This window comes from Mytilus galloprovincialis, chromosome 14 (assembly GCF_965363235.1).
Source record: "Mytilus galloprovincialis chromosome 14, xbMytGall1.hap1.1, whole genome shotgun sequence".
NCBI classification, from domain to species: domain Eukaryota; kingdom Metazoa; phylum Mollusca; class Bivalvia; order Mytilida; family Mytilidae; genus Mytilus; species Mytilus galloprovincialis.
In genome coordinates, this window is record NC_134851.1 from 18,484,358 (window position 1) to 18,505,337 (window position 20,980).

The window sequence follows — 20,980 nt, forward strand, 5'->3', positions numbered from 1 at the left end:
ACACCACCAGATTGTAAAAATAATAAAAAAAAAAAGGTAATGACATTGAATATGGAAATATGAACGATGTGTATATAATAAAGAAATTTAAATTACAGAAAAATGTCATAGTACGTGTTTTATCAATTTCCGAGAATTTTACAGAATGAGCGTCTTTTTGTAAGACAGAGAAAAAATCCCCGCAAAGTTAAAGAATACTGCATAAATTAATGCTTCCCTTCCAAAGATACTGAAAAAAAGCCTACATTGTTTAAGAACACTGCAGAAAGTAATGCCCCCTTGCCATGCCCTCATACATAACAATGGCATACATTATGCATGATTGATTTAATTTATATATACATTACAACATTTTATCAACATATGCAGATCAGATACAGTTGACATATTAAGAAGAAATATTGATGTTGCATTGCAATCACAAAAATATCATATAAAGTCAAAAGAAGTTCAAGGGAATTTGATATGATCTTTTAATTTTTACAATTATTATTTTATTATAATATTCGTCAATACAGACGAGTGTGATAAAATGTTGGTTCTCTACAAGTAGCAAAATAAATTTAAAAAAATCGATTTGAAAAGAAATTATGATGTAATTCGTATTTTTACATTAATGTTCGTCAATTCAAACGAGTGTGATAAAATCTAGGTTCTCTACATTTAGCAAAATAATTCAAAAACGATCTAAAAAGGAATTACACATGTATGATATTAACTTTTTTATTTTTACATCTTTTTATTTTTACAATAATGTTCGCCAATACAAACGAGTAGGATAAAATGTAGGTTCTCAACATGTACAATGTAGCATGGTATAAAAACCAAACGATTTGAAAATAATATTTCCGGCATCTAAACAAGGCACATGGCATAAAGGTGTTAGACCACAGCTTGTTGAACTCGTGTTACAGGTTAATCAATAGTTTCCAGTTGGCATAATGCATTTTATGGAGTGGAGTATTGGAGTAGTAATCTCACTCCAAAAAATTCACTCCAAAAGTTCACTCAAACACTCCACTCCAATACTCCACTCCAACACTCCACTCCACAAAGTATAGTATGCCAATCCAATTGATTGTTAGCTTGTAGTTTGCCAAAATGTTTCGGTGTAATATAACCATTCATTTCCCCATGGGAATTTTGGATCATTGCAGTTCTTCCCCCGCGGAAATTTGACAATACGTATATATTTAGTCACCTTTCCCCCATGCCAATCCCCCCCCCCCCCCCCAAATTATGATAGATTTTCATTATGTTCATATATAGTCTGAAAATTAAATCCAAGTTTGAGTGCTGACAAATGTTTATTGTCAATTTACATTTAAATTACATAATTGTTCGTCAGTCTCAGTCTGTCTATGTGTCCACTAGTTTGTCTTTATTTTCACCAGTCTTTATTATAGTCCCCTTGTTTGTCTACATTCTCTACATTCTGGCTATGTGTCCACAAGTCTGTCTGCACGGTTACCAGTCTGTCTATGTATCCATTAGTCTTTATTCATGTTCAATAGTCTGACTTCATATTCACCAGTCCGTCTTTGTGTCTTCTATTCTGTCTACATATCCACCAGTTCTTATCCGTGCTCAATAATCTATCTTCGTGTTTACCAGTCAGTGTACATTTCCAACAGTCTGACAATCTGTGTATGTGTCTATCATTCTGTCTACATTTCTACCCTTCCAGCCGGTATATATTTCTACCATACTGTGCCTACATGTCCATCAGTCCGTCTTTATTTTTACCCGTCTGTAATTGCTTTTTTTGTGTTGTTTTGTTTGATCTTCCGAATCTTCAACATGCTGACATTTTCATACATTCTTTTTACCTGACAACTAACTACATGAAGGTGTATACTCAATACTAATATACCTTCATGCTTTGAGATGCCAAACAGTTTTCGTTGAGGTTCATTATCACCTAAGGAGCATTTTTAATATGTTTCGCCACTACAATTCACGTTGCAGGTCTAGTTTTTCTGACAACATGCTAGTATGAAGAGAAAACTTGTATTTCCAAGATGCAAGTAAACTAAGTTTCAAAATTAAATCTTACATATAAAATCGTTCGTAGTTATTTCGTTATTAAACAACAACTAGGTTGACATCGCTGTCGTTATATTACAAGGGGGAAAACTTCGCTACTCGTGCTATTAGGGGATAAATTGGTCTGATCCTTGTCTCCCCCCCAATCACACAGAGTGGGAAAGGTTGGATCATCCCAGTCCCCCGGAAAAACAGGAATGGGGGTTGAATGGCTATAGGACACCGGTCTTGTTTTAGAACCTACGTGTGGAGTCTATAACTCCCACTTGATACGACATAATACATATAGTGATTTTGTTTCTTAAATATACAATGACTTCCTTGATATAGGGATACTGCTGACGAGGAATATATTGAACCAAGGACTTCTTTTTATGATTTCTAGATCATACTTTTAATAATTTAATAACCAGGACGCCTACATGATTTACTGGTGTCAACGTGATGATCGTAACTCCATATCTTTGTAGTCGTCCTGTGTTTGCGTAACTTCCAACTGCAATTCAACAGCAATTTCACATAGCCTAACCAGCTGCTGCTTCCGATAAAGACTATATGTTATTCCTCGTTTGTAAGGAATGTCTTAAGATCCGATACGTGCATTCTTTCGAACTGGGAAACATTATTATCCATTGCAGCCGACATTATTGACATTCACAACGAAAAACCGGAAGTAACGCTGTGGAATTTTTCTACGTCAGCTATGCTTATCACACCTCCACATACGAGAGGTCGACGAACCCGAAACACTACTATTACGATCATCCCAATATGGGGGACAAATATTTCAATGTTTCTTGACATAATACAAATCTGAAAATAAGCTGTTAAAGTGGGGAAATTTGCCTTCTAAAATTTAACTAATTTTGTGTCCGCCATATTGGGATGATCGAAATTGCAGTTACGATGATCACGTTGACATCAGTGATGAATTTGTTTACTGTGCGTCACATATTGCTATGAAATATGTAATACTTTTTGTAGCCACAATCTTGACCTCTTTTCGGCGAATAAGAAATCACCTAATAGATGTATTTGAAACGGATTAGAATAACTATATTTTTGCTGGTTGACTAATCTTTGTCACAGTACGTTAATCAAACCATAAAATCTATTTAAAAAAGAATAGTTATTTTCTATCAATTAATCTTGATTTACTATTCAAGAATATACAACTAACCTATCATTTTATTGAGAGTTAATTCATACACTTTCCAAATTTACTTCTTTATATTCTATACATGAAATATTAAGCAGTGGCTGATCAAGAATTTATACGGGGGGAAAGGGAGGGGGCTCGGACTACCTAAGAGGGCTCTCGGTCTAGTGGTGCTCTTTATAATCAACCATTTTTTTTTACCAGGCACCCCCTTATTCCAACTCTGTTCTCAGACTCTGTAAGAGTAGGGAGATGAAATAACATGTTTAAAAATTAAAAAAAAAAGATAAGTAGACTTTTAATCTTAAAATGTCTAATATCATTTATATCGAAAACAACATCATTCCTCTAGCATACATTACATGTACCGTACATTAATTAACCTAAATACTGTCTAGCTGCACATATATAAATACCTTGGTAAATTCCGTGCTACGTATGCAGTTAGTCAAGGCCTTACTACACAGTAGTTCATTGACACTATGACATTTATGCACCAGCGAGGATTTTAAAAGGTTACCTTATGTATCTGTTTTCAGCGAGATTAATATTTTACCATCATTTCACACACGATTGGTCAAATTTCTTACAGGGGGAAACTTAAGTTGTATTTATTCTGTGCATTGCACATTGTATTGAAAATTTCTAATAATTTAAAGGTAGTTACACTTAAATGAATACACATAAATAAAAAGGGGGATGTTGCGGGTCTGATCGGACCACGCAACCTGCGACCAGTGCTATAAACAAGGAAGACCGTGTATTAATTCAAATTAGTGGGATATTCAATTTATATATAGAGCAGGAATTAGTTATTTAAAATGGATTGGGAAACAAGTTTTGCAACTTATATTAATCCCTTTCCACTTTGCGGGTGCGAGTGCTGCCTTATAGCGGCATTAGCCTGCTCGTCTTCGAAATCTACAAGTGTGTCTTTAACGTGCAAGGATATGTCTCTCTCTTAACACGGGCCAACCATTTATCGTCCCCTTCCGACGGACTATCATCGTTTAGAGCAAGAATTGCACGCAATTATCTTAGTTAATGGACCATTATTTAAGTTTTTTTTGTAATATCAAATAAAAAAATAAGTTTTAAATTTCAACCCAGATAATATCAAGAAATTTTATAATATATTAGTGCTATTTGTAAATTAAATGCTGTTTCTAGCACGTTCTCATCAAGTTTAAGTTCCCAACGTTCACTGACACATGTCAATGCACATCAACATGTTATGTACATGTCATTGCACTTATACAACAAGTGATCAAACCTTCTTCCAAATTCTACCCAATGGCATATTTTGGTATACTTGTAGAGTTTCTTGTTGACACGAATTGCTGACGGACAAAGTGAGACTCAATGCTTTCATGTTCTCTAAGCAGGACATTTACCGTCCAGCTCAATGAATGATGTAATATTTATAAGGTTACTAACCTTGGACTTTACTGGCATTAGACGGGAACTTGAATCATGAGTGGCAATATATGTGTATGTTAACTAACCTCTCGTTTATGTAGTAGCTCTAAGACGGTTGCCATGAATACAATGGCGATTTCAACATGGGCTTAATTAACCGAGCTTTCTTCTATGTACGTGTTTGTTGACGGTTGTCATGAGTTACACTTTATTAGTTACATATAGTTGACCTGTTTTATGTTAATTCGCCTTTTCAAAATCTAAAGGACTATTGACATTCGTATTATTTGTACACCAATATGAAAATAACGTTACTTAATTGTTTGATTTTCAATTGACACAAACGTTTTAAACCAATAAAAACGTTTTGATGTAATTTAAAAAAAATATTACCCAGAATGCATTTTTTCAGAAACGGCGAATTTCCATAAATTTATACAATATATAAGTTAACTGACCTTTTTTTGATGTTATTGTTGTGAGACGGTTGCCACATCTTGGAATGTTACTGGGATACAATGGTAAAGCTATACTTGGTAGAATAACACCGGTAATTGAGCAGTCGAAATCTGTTGGCGAGCCGACAGTAGACGGGGAGGATACATCATCGTCCTCGTCCTCATCCTCTACGTCGCTTATGCTGACTGTATTTTCAGATCCATTACTTTGCTCATTTATAACATTGTCTCTTTCAATTGGTTCCTTTTTAATTGTTATTTTTGGATTGATAAATTCACAACATGTTGCAATAGGGTCCGGCTCTTCTTTGATGGTCACTGTAGGAATGACCTCACACATATTGTTCGGAACCTAAAAGTGGAGAAAGACAAAGTTAATTGTGAGTCAGCAGTAAATACTATGGTATTTAATAAACTTATCATATATACCAGAATTGAAATTTTGTATTTTCGCCAGTTTTAAATGCCGAATACAGTCCAAAGTTGATTAGCATTACAACCAAAAATTCCTAAAAATTTTGCTAAATACAGCTAAGGTTGTCCTATTCCTAAGGCGAAAGCCTTAGTATTTCAAAAATTAAAAGTTTTGTATTCTTAATTCATATTGTAAAGTGGATGTATATATGATTGTTTTTACTTTTCTTTTTAAACAGTTAATAATATAATAACATTACAACAAAGGTATAAACAGAACGACCCATATTTTCATTTTAAACAGGTTCAATTTCTGTCTAACTACATCTGTACTAAAAAGATAATTGGTCAAATTATTTCTTTAAATAACCATGTAGGTTATATAAAGATTTGTTTACATGTTGATAAACATACATTAAAACGATCCTCCATATATAAAAAGGTCGACGCAGTATGACAAAAAAAAACCCGCTTTTCATTTCAACTCAAATTCGCCATCGTTTTTTTTTTAGGATAACTATGATTGTATGTAGTGGTCAAAAGTAAAATCACAAAAATACTGAACTTAGTGGAAAATCAATTCGAAAAGTCCATAATCAAATGGCAAAATCAAATAACAAAACGCATCAAAAACGAATGGACAAGAACTGTTATATTCCTGACTTGGTACAGGCATTTTCAAATGTGGAAAATTTATAGTTCTTACAAGATACAATTTGAAGACAAGCATGGTTATTCTTTATATAACTATAAAGCTGCGAAAGGTTACTCTGACCCCTTGTTTGTGTGCTAGTGTGAAAAATACTGACATTCACCCCCGCAAAAAAGTAAACCATAAAGCTGCGAAAGGTTACTCTCACCCATTGTTTGTGCTAGTTTGAAAAAAACTGACATTCGTTACCGCAAAAGATGTATTGTCGATTCGATACATCAACAGTTATTTATCAAATAAATCAAAAGTGCAAAGCGTGGTCACCAGTGGCGTAGCTGGGTAATTTTTACGTGTATATGTGGATATGAGAAGTGCCAACCGCTCAATGTTAAAGCACCTGCTGGTAGTGGGTTCGAAAGGGACTAAGCCCCCTAAAGCTATCGAGAATGAGATACTGTAATGATTCCTGTCAGTAAAAAATCATTGATAGCAACATACATGTACTTTTGAATCTAAATGGTATGTTTGTTTTGGTTAAATCTTGTAATATGTAACTTATTCATCGTGTCAAACTGGAAGCTAGCCTAATGGTCATTGGTTTTGGAGAAAACGTCCAAACCAATATTACTTTTAAATAAGTTTAAATGGTGCCGTGAGTAAGCATACAATCCACAAAAGCACCTTTTTAATAAACACGAAAAAAATATGTCTAAGAGGTGCAATATAAAAAAATTCTGGAACACCTAGGATTTCTTCCCACAAAAAGTGAATCAATCTAGATCGTTCCTTTAAAGGGACTTACAAAAATCTAAAATTTTCTTTTGATATTTTTTTCTTGATCTGGAATATTTCACGACAATCTATGAAGGTTTATAAATTGAGCATGTAAAAACAATTAATTACGTAAAGAAGAGTCCGGCTATCCGGCTGTCTATCAGAAAAGTTCTGTCCAACTTTCGTAAAATTTCACGGAGAGTCATTCAAAAGACTTTATCCACATTCGGAACCTAAATGTTGACGCCGCTTTGTCTCGCTTTTGGGACATAAATCACTGGCTCGACAAAAATACAAACAGCATATCGAATCTGAGCAGATAATGAATTGCTTTAACTATAAGAAAAATACGAAGAATTCATAGTAGATTCAGACTTTTACAAAAGATTCGAACAAATATATTAAATGATCTAATTGAGTAACTTTAGTCCCTTTTTATTCAAAATTACAATCCATTGAAAAAAGAAGCACAAGGTTGATGTGCTTTTGACCAGTTTTTCTTATTCTATGTCGAATATTTGTTTTATTTTCAAAATTCAAGTGTACGCCCGGGCGTTTTGACGTAAACTTACAAATGTAGCTCAGTAGCTATTCGCTCATGGTGGTCAGTAATCGACACGGAACAAGTGTTACGTAATAACGATGCAACATGATACATGTAAGATCATGTAATATAAGATATGATTGATGTAACGACAATCAACTGCTTAATGGGCATCTCTGACAACATCATGTCCAAAAGTCAGGAAATATTTACACAAAAAGTATAGGAAGAATTGGAGGGGAATAAACTATGATCCTGTTTAAAAGGAAACAGAGATCAAAGTGAAATTGACAAAAAAGAACGTAGTAGTAATTGATTGATATTTAATGCCATGCACTTGTTACAGTGGAGATCAGTTCTAACCTCTAATAAATTCTGTCAGAATCTGTCAGGAGAACTGTTCTAGAACAGTATGTAGAACTGTCAGCCTGACACCTTTTAGTCAGTTCTAGGTTAGAATTGTTCTAGCTAGAACTGATTTGGTCAGTTCTACCTAGAACTGATTTAGACAGTTCTAGCTAGAACTGATTTAGACAGTTCTAGCTAGAACTGATCCTGACAGTTCTAGCCTAGAACAGTTTTAGTCAGTTCTAGCTAGAACTGACCAAATCTTTGGTCAGTTCTACTTCTAGAACAGTTCTACGGTTAGAATTGATATCAAATTCTACGGCTAGAATTGATTTATAAATTCTACGGCCAGAATTGATTTATAAATTCTACGTCTAAAATTGTCGGATTTATACATTCTACGGCTAGAATTTATATATAAGTTTTAAGAAATCTTTGTCTAAATATAAAGGCTTCGGCAAAAATAGCGATTAATATTATATAGAGTTTTACTATTTTGCCGGTTTTATTTCAGATTTATAATCGGCAAGAGAACATGTTTAACCCCGCCTGTTCCAAGTCAGCAGCCCGTAATTCAGTGATCATAAATTAGGCCGTTAGTATTATGGGGGGGGGGGGGGTATTATTTAAATTGTTTTACATTTGTTATTCCGGGAGTCAGGATGGCTCGTTATCACATAACAAAATTATCTGACCTCATTAACCAAATGTAATTTCTGTTTACGAGTAGTTTTCATACCTCGGACGGACCTGATTAACAAAAATCTTTTGACCACATCAATCTAAACTGACATTATTTGCTCTTTCTTATTGCAAGTCTATATAGCTGCACAGTACTTCAGTTTTAATTTTAGGTCAAGAGGGACTGTACTATACAAGTTACAGCAATATTGGAAAACAATTTTGTTCGCATCAATTTATAGTGCCAGCATGCAGGGGCAGATCCAGCCATTATAAAAAGGGGGTGGGGGTTCCAACAATGAGTAAAGGGGGGTTCCAACTATATGCTCCCATTCAAATGCATTGATCGCAAAAAAAAGGTGGGCTCCAACTCCTGGGCCCCCCCCCCCTTGATCCGCCAATGAGCATGTCCTCTTTTTATTTAAAATATTGAATCATAAACAAATATCAGTAGTTTTCATACTTCAGACTGAGTCGTGTAATAAAATCTTTTGTCCGCATCAACCAAAACTTACCATATTTGCTTTTTTTTTATGTAAATCTATAAAATAGCTGCACAGTAATTCAGTTATAATTTTAGGTCAAGAGGGACTGTAGTATATAAATAACTACAATATTGGAAATAAATGACCACAATTTTTTTTCTCGCATCAATTGAGAGTGCCAGCATTTCCTATTTTTATTCAAAAAATCGCATCAGAAACAAATATCAGTAGTTTTCATACCTCAGACTGACTCATGTAACAAAATTATTTATCTGCATCAATCAAAACTGACCATATTTGACAGAATCAACCAAAACTGACCATATTTGACCGCATCAACCAAAACTGATCATATTTGCTCTTTTTTATGTAGCTCTTAAAGTTGCATAATATATGTAGTAAATCTGTAATATTTTTATGTAAGGATGGATTGTAAAATCATGAAAATACAAATGATAGAAATATTGGAACACAATGCTACCTAATTTAATTTGCATCAAATTAGAATGCCAGCATGACCTCTTTTTATTCAAAATATTGCATCATAAACAAATATCAGTAGTTTTCATACCTCAGACTGACTGGTATAACAAAATAATTTGTCCGCATCAACCAAAACTGACCATATTTGCACTAAGTCTTTATTATGTACATGATATCAATCTTAATAGCCGCAAAGTAAATCACTTATATTTTTATATCAGGTGGATTGTTTAATATAAATGAAAGCAATATTGGAAAACAAAATTATGCTCACATCAGTTTATAGTGCCAGTATGTCCTCTTTTTAATCAAAATTTTGAATCGTAAACTAATTTCAGTAGTTTTGATATCTCAGACTGACTCATGAATATATAACAAAATTATTTGTCCGCATCAACCAAAACTGACCATATTTGACAGCATCAACCAAAACTAACCATATTTACACTTTGTTATGTAAATCTTAATATATATATAGCCGAATACTTAATCACTTATAGTAATACATATTACGATGGATTGTATAATTCAAATGACAGCAATATCAATGAATATTGGAACACATTGGCTACAAAAAAATTTCCACATCAATTTTAGAGTATCACCAAGTCCTCTTTTTATTCAAAATATTGAATTGTAAACAAATTTCAGTAGTTTCGATATATCAGACTGAGTCGTTTTAACAAAATTTTTTGACCGCATCAACCAAAACTGAACTTATTTACACTTTTACTCTATCATGTAAATATATATGGCCTCATTGTAAACCAATAATATTTCTATGTGAGGACGGATCGTATGATAAAAATTACACCAACTTTGAAACACAATATACCTTATCGCTAATCCTGGCTGACCCGGCCTCTTGAACTTTTGAAACATACAACAATGACTTTTCCATTGTGGTGTCAGATATTTTGTTTTATGACGTCAAAATTTTACGGGAACCTGTGTGATAGACAAATAGCGACAAGGTGTATTTATACCATATCTAAGAATTTAGCGCGCCGTTATTTCCTCTCTGTACCCATAATAATACACCTTATTGTTAATCCCAGGCTGACCCGGCCGCTTGAACTTTTGACGCATACAACAATCACTTTTCCATTATGGCGTCAGATATTTTGTTTTGTGACGTCAAAAATTTACGGGAACCTGTGTGATGTCCAGTAATGCGGACAAATAGCGATAAGGTGTATGAACCGTCACTAAAGTGACTTTTTAACATGTTTAAGTCAGTAGTTTGTGATGGTTTTTTTTTTTTTAAACAAAACTATTTAACGACATCATCCAACACTCACATGACTGATTCATATACTCTATTTTAAAAATAAAAAGTACATGTATGGGAAGTTCTCTTCTTGGAATAGTATACTGTTAATATAATTTGAAGAAGGCAAAGAAAAATACATGACTTTGTTTGTAGCCGAACGTCCAGGGGCAAATGTTTCATTCATGTTCAGATCGAGTATATTCTTCTGAGTTCCAGACTCCCAGATATCATTTATAATCGTTATGGATAAGTCTGGCTACATTGACGAGATGGTGCAAATGTATATATAGTTTTTTTAAGTTATACAACACTTTTTTCATTAATATCCCATAATTCATCCACTGTACAATTTTCGTTTGAACATTTGTCAAAACAGAATCTTAAATGAATGTAAATCCAAGGCAAACAAGGGTAAATTACGATTAAAATTCCATGAATTAATTGTAGAGTTATATTTAGGAAGAGACTGTTAAAAACGGGGAACGAAGAAACGTAAACAATGATGTTTCCGTATGCAATCTTATAAAAATAATTCTCCGATGAGTTGGATAACCTTCTATTCACTTCGATATTTGTACATGGAACGTTTGATCAGTAAAAAATAGAGAAAATCTGCTATTATATAGCAAAGTAATTGGAAGTGATTTATTTCTTCTAAATTCTAACGTGCCCTTACTGCAGTGACGTCATTTAGAACTGTTCTACAGTCCTGACTGATTTAGTCAGTTCTGCTGACAGTTCTACGGTTAGAAGTGATTTGGACAGTTCTACCTAGAACTGATTTAGACAGTTCTACCCTATAACTGATCCTGACAGTTCTACCTAGAACTGATTCTGACAGTTCTACTTAGAACAGTTCTAGGGTAGAACTGTTCTAGGTAGAACTGTTCTAGGTAGAACTGTTCTAGGACAGGTTAGAACAGTTCTATGACAGAATATTCTGACAGTTCTAATGAGAGGTTAGAAGTGATCTCCACTGTAGCTATTTCGTGGGCGGTCAATTTGTATTGGAGAGAAACACCGACCTTCGGTAGGAAAACAAACTTACAATTCTAATCAATTAAGATTGACGTCGAGCGTACAGGCCACATGCGGGATTCAAACGTTCGAACGTTCAACCTCGATGTTGACAATATCTGAAATTAAAACCCATTGACAAGAACACATCAACTAGATGTGGTCAAACACCAAGGAACAAACTAAAACGAAATCCAACTGGACAAAATAAAATATAAAACGAGGCAACAGGAGGTCAACTTACGACTCCAGTGATGCCAACACGCATCATTAAAGGTTTAATGAAGACTTCTTGATGTATTAGTGTCTAAGCTTGGTCAGTAAGTGTAATACCACCATTGATTTTCACCTATAAGTCTGTTGATTTTGCACTTTTAAAAAAATAGTATAAAATTTATCTTTCTTTCAAATAAAGAAATAATTGTCATGAGACTTATCTTTGTTTCAAATAAAGAAATAATTGTCATGAGACTTATCTTTGTTTCAAATAAGGAAATACTTGTCATGAGCAAAGATTATCCTGTCCAGTACTATAGACAAAATTTCACATAATGTTTCATTACATATAAGAAAATAAACATCACTGCATGTTAACCAATCAAATTTTTAGCCATTTTCTTCCTGTGAACAAGCTTTAGTAACCATGTAACCTCGAGTTTCCAAAATATTAAATAAAGACACCACATGAAAAAAATAATGGTGCTTAGAATCAACTAAGATATATGTCCGTGACTTAGATTTTTTTTACAACTATCAAATTCAAGGGAACATTTTTGTCGACATTTTTCGTAATGAAACCGGATGTGACGTATTATGATTTAGTGGTATTGCCCTTATAAGGTTGATGTTTTTTGTCGATTGCAACAAGAACATTTTGCGCAATATTCAATATTAAACAAATACAGAGTTCCACAGCAAGCTGTCAGCTCTTATGATATTGTTAATTGTTAAGGTACAGAGGCAAATATCCAAAAGTGATAAAGTAAATCTTCACCACCAAGCCTTATTATAGAGTAAATGTATTGTAGCAATTGTTCGTCTTAAAACCATACATTACTAAAATCTTTATACATAATAATTAACAATGTTAGCTTGTTAGATATACCAAGAACTTCTTTATCATTAATTACTACATACTAACTAAGAATATTGACCTATGTTCAGCATACCACGAACTATTTTGTCATAAATTACTACATTTTTACTAACAAGGTTGACTTATGTTAAATATACCACGAACTACTTTATTATCTCTCATAATAAAAGCAGATATCTGCATTTAATGAAAAGATAAAAGCTAACTTAAACGTTGGTCTGTGTATCTTATCTAATTCTGTTTCTATGTTAAACCATGTAAAACCGCTTATAGAACATGACGCAGACATTCTGTGATACCAATGTACAATGTTAAAGCAAATTACATAGTATATGATATTATACTAATCGTATATCGTATATATATATATATATAAGACTGAAGATAAAAAAGATGAATAGACAAACAGCACTATACAAAACACAACAAAGAAAACTAAAGACTGAGTCATATGAACGCAATCAAAACTAGATATTGCTGAAATTCCGAACAGGTTTTTCACTGTGTTAAAATCAGTATGAAAATGAAGTATATATATAGGTCAAATGCAATTATTGTGAATTTTATAAACTTTTTGCAACAGACGTATCATCACGCTCGTTAACCGTCGTTCACCGTCCAGTGGCAAACTACGTGCATATTCAGAAAATGAACTTGATAATGTGATATAGTCTAAGATATAAACATGCTTTGTACCAGATCGACATCACAAGATAACAGTAACCATACAGGAGACATACTACCCTACCAGATCGACATCACAAGATAACAGTAACCATACAGGAGACATACTACCCTACCAGATCGACATCACAAGATAACAGTAACCATACAGGAGACATACTACCCTACTAGACCGACATCACAAGATAACAGTAACCATACAGGAGACATACTACCCTACCAGATCGACATCACAAGATAACAGTAACCATACAGGAGACATACTACCCTACCAGATCGACATCACAAGATAACAGTAACCATACAGGAGACATACTACCCTACCAGATCGACATCACAAGATAACAGTAACCATACAGGAGACATACTACCCTACTATACCGACATCACAAGATAACAGTAACCATACAGGAGACATACTACCCTACTAGATCGACATCACAAGATAACAGTAACAATACAGGAGACATACTACCCTACAAGATCGACATCACAAGATAACAGTAACCATACAGGAGACATACTACCCTACTATACCGACATCACAAGATAACAGTTACCATACAGGAGACATACTACCCTACCAGATCGACATCACAAGATAACAGTAACCATACAGGAGACATACTACCCTACCAGATCGACATCACAAGATAACAGTAACCATACAGGAGACATACTACCCTACTAGACCGACATCACAAGATAACAGTAACCATACAGGAGACATACTACCCTACTATACCGACATCACAAGATAACAGTAACCATACAGGAGACATACTACCCTACTATACCGACAATAGTAACCAGGAGATTGTTACCCTACCCTGAAGACATCACAAGATAACAGTAACCATACAGGAGACATACTACCCTACCAGATCGACATCACAAGATAACAGTAACCATACAGGAGACATACTACCCTACCAGACCGACAATAATAACCAGGAGATTGTTACCCTACCCTGAAGACATCACAAGATAACAGTAACCATGCAGGAGACATACTACCCTACTAGACCGACAATAATAACCAGGAGATTGTTACCCTACCCTGAAGACATCACAAGATAACAGTAACCATACAGGAGACATACTACCCTACTAGACCGACAATAATAACCAGGAGATTGTTACCCTTCCCTGAAGACATCACAAGATAACAGTAACCATACAGGAGACATACTACCCTACTAGACCGACAATAATAACCAGGAGATTGTTACCCTACCCTGAAGACATCACAAGATAACAGTAACCATACAGGAGACATACTACCCTACTATACCGACAATAGTAACCAGGAGATTGTTACCCTACCCTGAAGACATCACAAGATAACAGTAACCATACAGGAGACATACTACCCTACTAGATCGACATCACAAGATAACAGTAACCATACAGGAGACATACTACCCTACTAGACCAACAATAATAACCATGAGATTGTTACCCTACCTTGAAGACATCACAAGATAACAGTAACCATACAGGAGACATACTACCCTACCAGATCGACATCACAAGATAACAGTAACCATACAGGAGACATACTATCCTACTAGACCGACAATAATAACCAGGAAATTGTTACCCTACCCTGAAGACATCACAAGATAACAGTAACCATACAGGAGACATACTACCCTACCAGATCGACATCACAAGATAACAGTAACCATACAGGAGACATACTACCCTACTAGACCGACAATAATAACCAGGAGATTGTTACCCTACCCTGAAGACATCACAAGATAACAGTAACCATACAGGAGACATACTACCCTACCAGATCGACATCACAAGATAACAGTAACCATACAGGAGACATACTACCCTACTAGACCGACAATAATAACCAGGAGATTGTTACCCTACCCTGAAGACATCACAAGATAACAGTAACCATACAGGAGATATACTACCCTACTATACCGACAATAATAACCAGGAGATTGTTACCCTACCCTGAAGACATCACAAGATAACAGTAACCATGCAGGAGACATACTACCCTACTAGACCGACAATAATAACCAGGAGATTGTTACCCTACCCTGAAGACATCACAAGATAACAGTAACCATACAGGAGACATACTACCCTACTAGACCGACAATAGTAACCAGGAGATTGTTACCCTACCCTGAAGACATCACAAGATTGCAGTAACCAGGAGATATGATACCCTACCCTGCTTCGTTCTTACAAATGCCAAGTGCTTAACGGAGAAGCACTAAATGCCATATATAATATCTTTGGTTCTACCCGATGGGTTTCAAATCCACGAACATCTGCATTTGATTCAAACACGATATCACGATACAAACGAAACTGTCATCGTGATCAAAAGTTAAATTACTAAAACAAATATTTGGAAACGGAGTAGACTCTCTCAAGAAAATCTTAATTGTATACAAACTTGTATACCCGGGTGTGCTTTTACGGATACATGATAACTCAAGTATGTTCTATTTAAGAAGGGACATTGTTGTTGCTACCATTCAAAACTTCAAAAGATCCATAGACTTTTCGTTGAGAGGGATACGGAGAGCATTCGGTAGAATATAACAATTATATCATGCTCACAAGGGGTATTTGCCAAAATACCAGTTTCGAGGTACACAAATTTCCCTCGCTTACAGGCGTTGGGAGTTTATTTACCTCTCGACCGGTATTTTTGGCAAATACCCCTTTCATTATTGGGGTTAAACAAAAGCTAAACTCACCCAACAAGATATTGTACCAAAAGATAATTGATGATCGCATAATTACCCCTAATGCTCAAAGTATATACACATTCATATTCGTACAGCATGGTATGTATAACAGTAGATTATTTGTTATATAACATTCATTTTAGATCAGTAATTATCTTTTTATTTACGATAAGTTCGAACAAAACTAAGGTTATTTTACAATAAACTACAAATAATGGAAAATTTATCATTTTAAGTCAAATACTAGTATGTTGATTGCAACATGTTTGTGAACTTTATGTGACAGCGCAACTGAAATTTCTGCACTACGATTCCAGTTCATGTCATCCTCTTTATTTTCCATTAATATAAAGATTAGAAATTGTACAAGTTTTGGACTCAGAACGAATCTTTGTCATACAAAAAAGAATAAGTGATTGAATTTTATACTTGATTTAGCATGTTTCAATGGAGAATGACACACCTACATCATAACCAATTCTAATGTGTCTTTTAAATAATAAAAATATATTACCTAATTCAGACATCTGTGATCTTCTTTATTTGTAGAACATCTTGGTATATATATATACAAAATATCTATTATCTATAACCCACAAAACAGCCCACAAAGTATTTGCATTGTGTTTTTTTTACATGTATTTCATGTTTGAACTTTATGAAGGCACTGATTCAGAGTCGATTTAGAATGATTCACGATTACCACTGTAACACAAACATAATCGTAGAATTTCAAATAAATGAGTATCTATAGTACAGAACTAGGAATTTGTCAAACACCAATTGAAAAAAGATCGACAAAAAATTAGCAATTCCAAAGACAAAAACCAAACATAAAATAACTTGAAAATCAATTAAGGAGCAAAATTGTTTCGCGTTATCCGGTATATGATATTGTTTTCATCTTGAATTTTATTTTTTCAATGCATACAATACAATATATATTTTCAAGTCCGCAAACTGTATCTGAACTTTACAAGATCCCTAGGGGGTAGTAAAAGTAGAGGGACATGAACAGTTGATAACATCTATTTTTTTTTATCACTTTACAAATTGAAGGTACATGTACAATGTACAAGTACGTTTTACTGGGCAGAATCAATATGCGCCAATTGCAGTTTTGAAAAGGTATTAATTGCATCAGGCATTTGTAAAGAAAACTAGAGAAATAAGATCTAAATAAATTATTTCCCAAGAATATAACGCTTGTCTTATTAGTAATACTAAATTCATTTTTTTTTCTAGACCAGAGCTTTTAACTACAAACCAAATAATGTTCACATGCATGTACACGTACATAATGTAGGAAATGCGAAATACATCGAGACAAATCGATCGACCGAATTAAATATTAAACACTGCTTGTTGTGTTCCTTCCGTTTATCCTTTTTACACTGAATGAGGGTGTGGGTGAGGTGTCCTGCATTAAAAAGTCAAATAACTAAACAGAACTCCGAGGAAGATACCTATCGGAAATCCCTAAATTTAGGGGGGTTGGAGGGGTCATGATCCCGAATCCCGGGCTTAAAAATATGCAATCCCGAGGTCCTGGATTTAAATAACTTTAAATCCCGACATCCCGAAATTCGAAAAAGAATTCCGAAATCCCAAGCTTAAAAACTCTCGATCCCGACGTCTCGATCCCTCTAAAATGGCAAAATCAAAAGCTAAAACACAGCAAACGAATGGTTAGCAACTGCCTTATTCTTGACTTGATGCAGGCATTTTCCTATGTAGAATCAAACCTGGTTTAAATGTATTCTTTAATGTTTTTTGCCCGTTTCCTCAATTCTTTATATGTTTTGCCAATTATCATTTTCTAATTTTTTTTCAGCATCCTTTTATTATCAATAATAATTCTTTATTTTTTGGGCTATTTTCTAAAATTGTTTGTTTGTATTTATTCTGCACTTTTTGCTTATTAATCTCCATTCTAACATTTCAGAACCTCAATATTATCTTTTTCTTTATTTTGTGTTCTCCATTATAACATTTCAGAACCTCAGTATTATCTTTTTCTTTATTTTGTGTTCTCCATTCTAACATTTCAGAACCTCAGTATTATCTTTTTCTTTATTTTGTGTTCTCCATTATAACATTTCAGAACCTCAGTATTATCTTTTTCTTTATTTTGTGTTCTCCATTATAACATTTCAGAACCTCAGTATTATCTTTTTCTTTATTTTGTGTTCTCCATTCTAACATTTCAGAACCTCAATATTATCTTTTTCTTTATTTTGTGTTCTCCATTATAACATTTCAGAACCTCAGTATTATCTTTTTCTTTATTTTGTGTTATTATTCTCCATTCTAACATTTCAGAACCTCAGTATTATCTTTTTCTTTATTTTGTGTTATTATTCTTCATTCTAACATTTCAGAACCTCAATATTATCTTTTTCTTTATTTTGTGTTATTATTCTCCATTCTAACATTTCAGAACCTCAGAATTATCTGTTTAATTATTTTGTGTTATTTTTCTCCATTCTAACATTTCAGAACCTCAGTATTATCTTTTTCTTTATTTTGTGTTATTATTCTCCATTCTAACATTTCAGAACCTCAGTATTATCTTTTTCTTTATTTTGTGTTATTATTCTCCATTCTAACATTTCAGAACCTCAGTATTATCTTTTTCTTTATTTTGTGTTATTATTCTCCATTCTAACATTTCAGAACCTCAGTATTATCTTTTTCTTTATTTTGTGTTATTATTCTCCATTCTAACATTTCAGAACCTCAGTATTATCTTTTTCTTTATTTTGTGTTATTATTCTCCATTCTAACATTTCAGAACCTCAGTATTATCTTTTTCTTTATTTTGTGTTATTATTCTCCATTCTAACATTTCAGAACCTCAATATTATCTTTTTCTTTATTTTGTGTTATTATTCTCCATTCTAACATTTCAGAACCTCAGTATTATCTTTTTCTTTATTTTGTGTTATTATTCTCCATTCTAACATTTCAGAACCTCAGTATTATCTTTTTCTTTATTTTGTGTTATTATTCTCCATTCTAACATTTCAGAACCTCAGTATTATCTGTTTAATTATTTTGTGTTATTATTCTCCATTCTAACATTTCAGAACCTCAGTATTATCGTTTTCTTTATTTTGTGTTATTATTCTCCATTCTAACATTTCAGAACCTCAATATTATCTTTTTCTTTATTTTGTGTTATTATTCTCCATTCTAACATTTCAGAACCTCAATATTATCTTTTTCTTTATTTTGTGTTATTATTCTCCATTCTAACATTTCAGAGCTCTTATTATTATCTTTTTTCTTTATTTTGTGTTATTATTCTTCATTCTAACATTTCAGAACCTCAGTATTATCTTTTTCTTTATTTTGTGTTATTATTCTCAATTCTAACATTTCAGAACTCTTATTATTATCTATTCTTTATTTTGTGTTATTATTCTCCATTCTAACATTTCAGAACCTCAGTATTATCTTTTTCTTTATTTTGTGTTATTATTCTCCATTCTAACATTTCAGAACTCTTATTATTATCTTTTTTCTTTATTTTGTGTTATTATTCTTCATTCTAACATTTCAGAACCTCAGTATTATCTTTTTCTTTATTTTGTGTTATTATTCTCCATTCTAACATTTCAGAACTCTTATTATTATCTATTCTTTATTTTGTGTTATTATTCTCCATTCTAACATTTCAGAACCTCAGTATTATCTTTTTCTTTATTTTGTGTTATTATTCTTCATTCTAACATTTCAGAACCTCAGTATTATCTTTTTCTTTATTTTGTGTTATTATTCTCCATTCTAACATTTCAGAACCTCAATATTATCTTTTTCTTTATTTTGTGTTATTATTCTCCATTCTAACATTTCAGAACCTCAGTATTATCTTTTTCTTTATTTTGTGTTATTATTCTTCATTCTAACATTTCAGAACCTCAGTATTATCTTTTTCTTTATTTTGTGTTATTATTCTCCATTCTAACATTTCAGAACCTCAGTATTATCTTTTTCTTTATTTTGTGTTATTATTCTCCATTCTAACATTTCAGAACCTCAGTATTATCTTTTTCTTTATTTTGTGTTATTATTCTCCATTCTAACATTTCAGAACCTCAATATTATCTTTTTCTTTATTTTGTGTTATTATTCTCCATTCTAACATTTCAGAACCTCAGAATTATCTGTTTAATTATTTTGTGTTATTATTCTCCATTCTAACATTTCAGAACCTCAGTATTATCTTTTTCTTTATTTTGTGTTATTATTCTCCATTCTAACATTTCAGAACCTCAATATTATCTTTTTCTTTATTTTGTGTTATTATTCTCCATTCTAACATTTCAGAACTCTTATTATTGTATAGCAATATAATATTTCCCACAGAAAGTAACTAAAAGTTAGCGTGCAATAAATTCCAATATTGCACTAGTGCAATAAATCTTCAAAATTCATGACGTCATCAATGTCAAAATCTCAGTTTAAACCAATTTGTACTTTCAAATATTATATTGCTATACAATAAAAGGGTTATTGCATGAATATTGGGGAATATTGTCCCTCGTAGAACATATATTGCACTCACAAGCTCGTGCAATATAAAATTCTACTCGGGACAATATTCCCCAATATTCATGCAATAACCCTATATTATTATCTTTTTTCTTTATTTTGTGTTATTATTCTTCATTCTAACATTTCAGAACCTCAGTATTATCTTTTTCTTTATT

The 20,980-nt window shown here is 33.1% G+C and overlaps 1 protein-coding gene across 3 annotated transcripts in view; it reads right to left on the bottom strand.

The window, feature by feature from the left end:
- Nucleotides 1-20,980, bottom strand: part of LOC143059181 (ecdysone-inducible protein E75-like) — a 96,551-nt gene that overhangs the window by 10,152 nt on the left and 65,419 nt on the right. For all 3 annotated transcript variants that reach the window (XM_076232672.1, XM_076232673.1, XM_076232671.1), the window contains one exon: nucleotides 5,083-5,434. In XM_076232672.1, coding sequence (XP_076088787.1) covers nucleotides 5,083-5,422 — 340 coding nt within the window. In that variant the 5' untranslated portion in view covers nucleotides 5,423-5,434. The remainder of the gene's footprint in view (nucleotides 1-5,082; nucleotides 5,435-20,980) is intronic.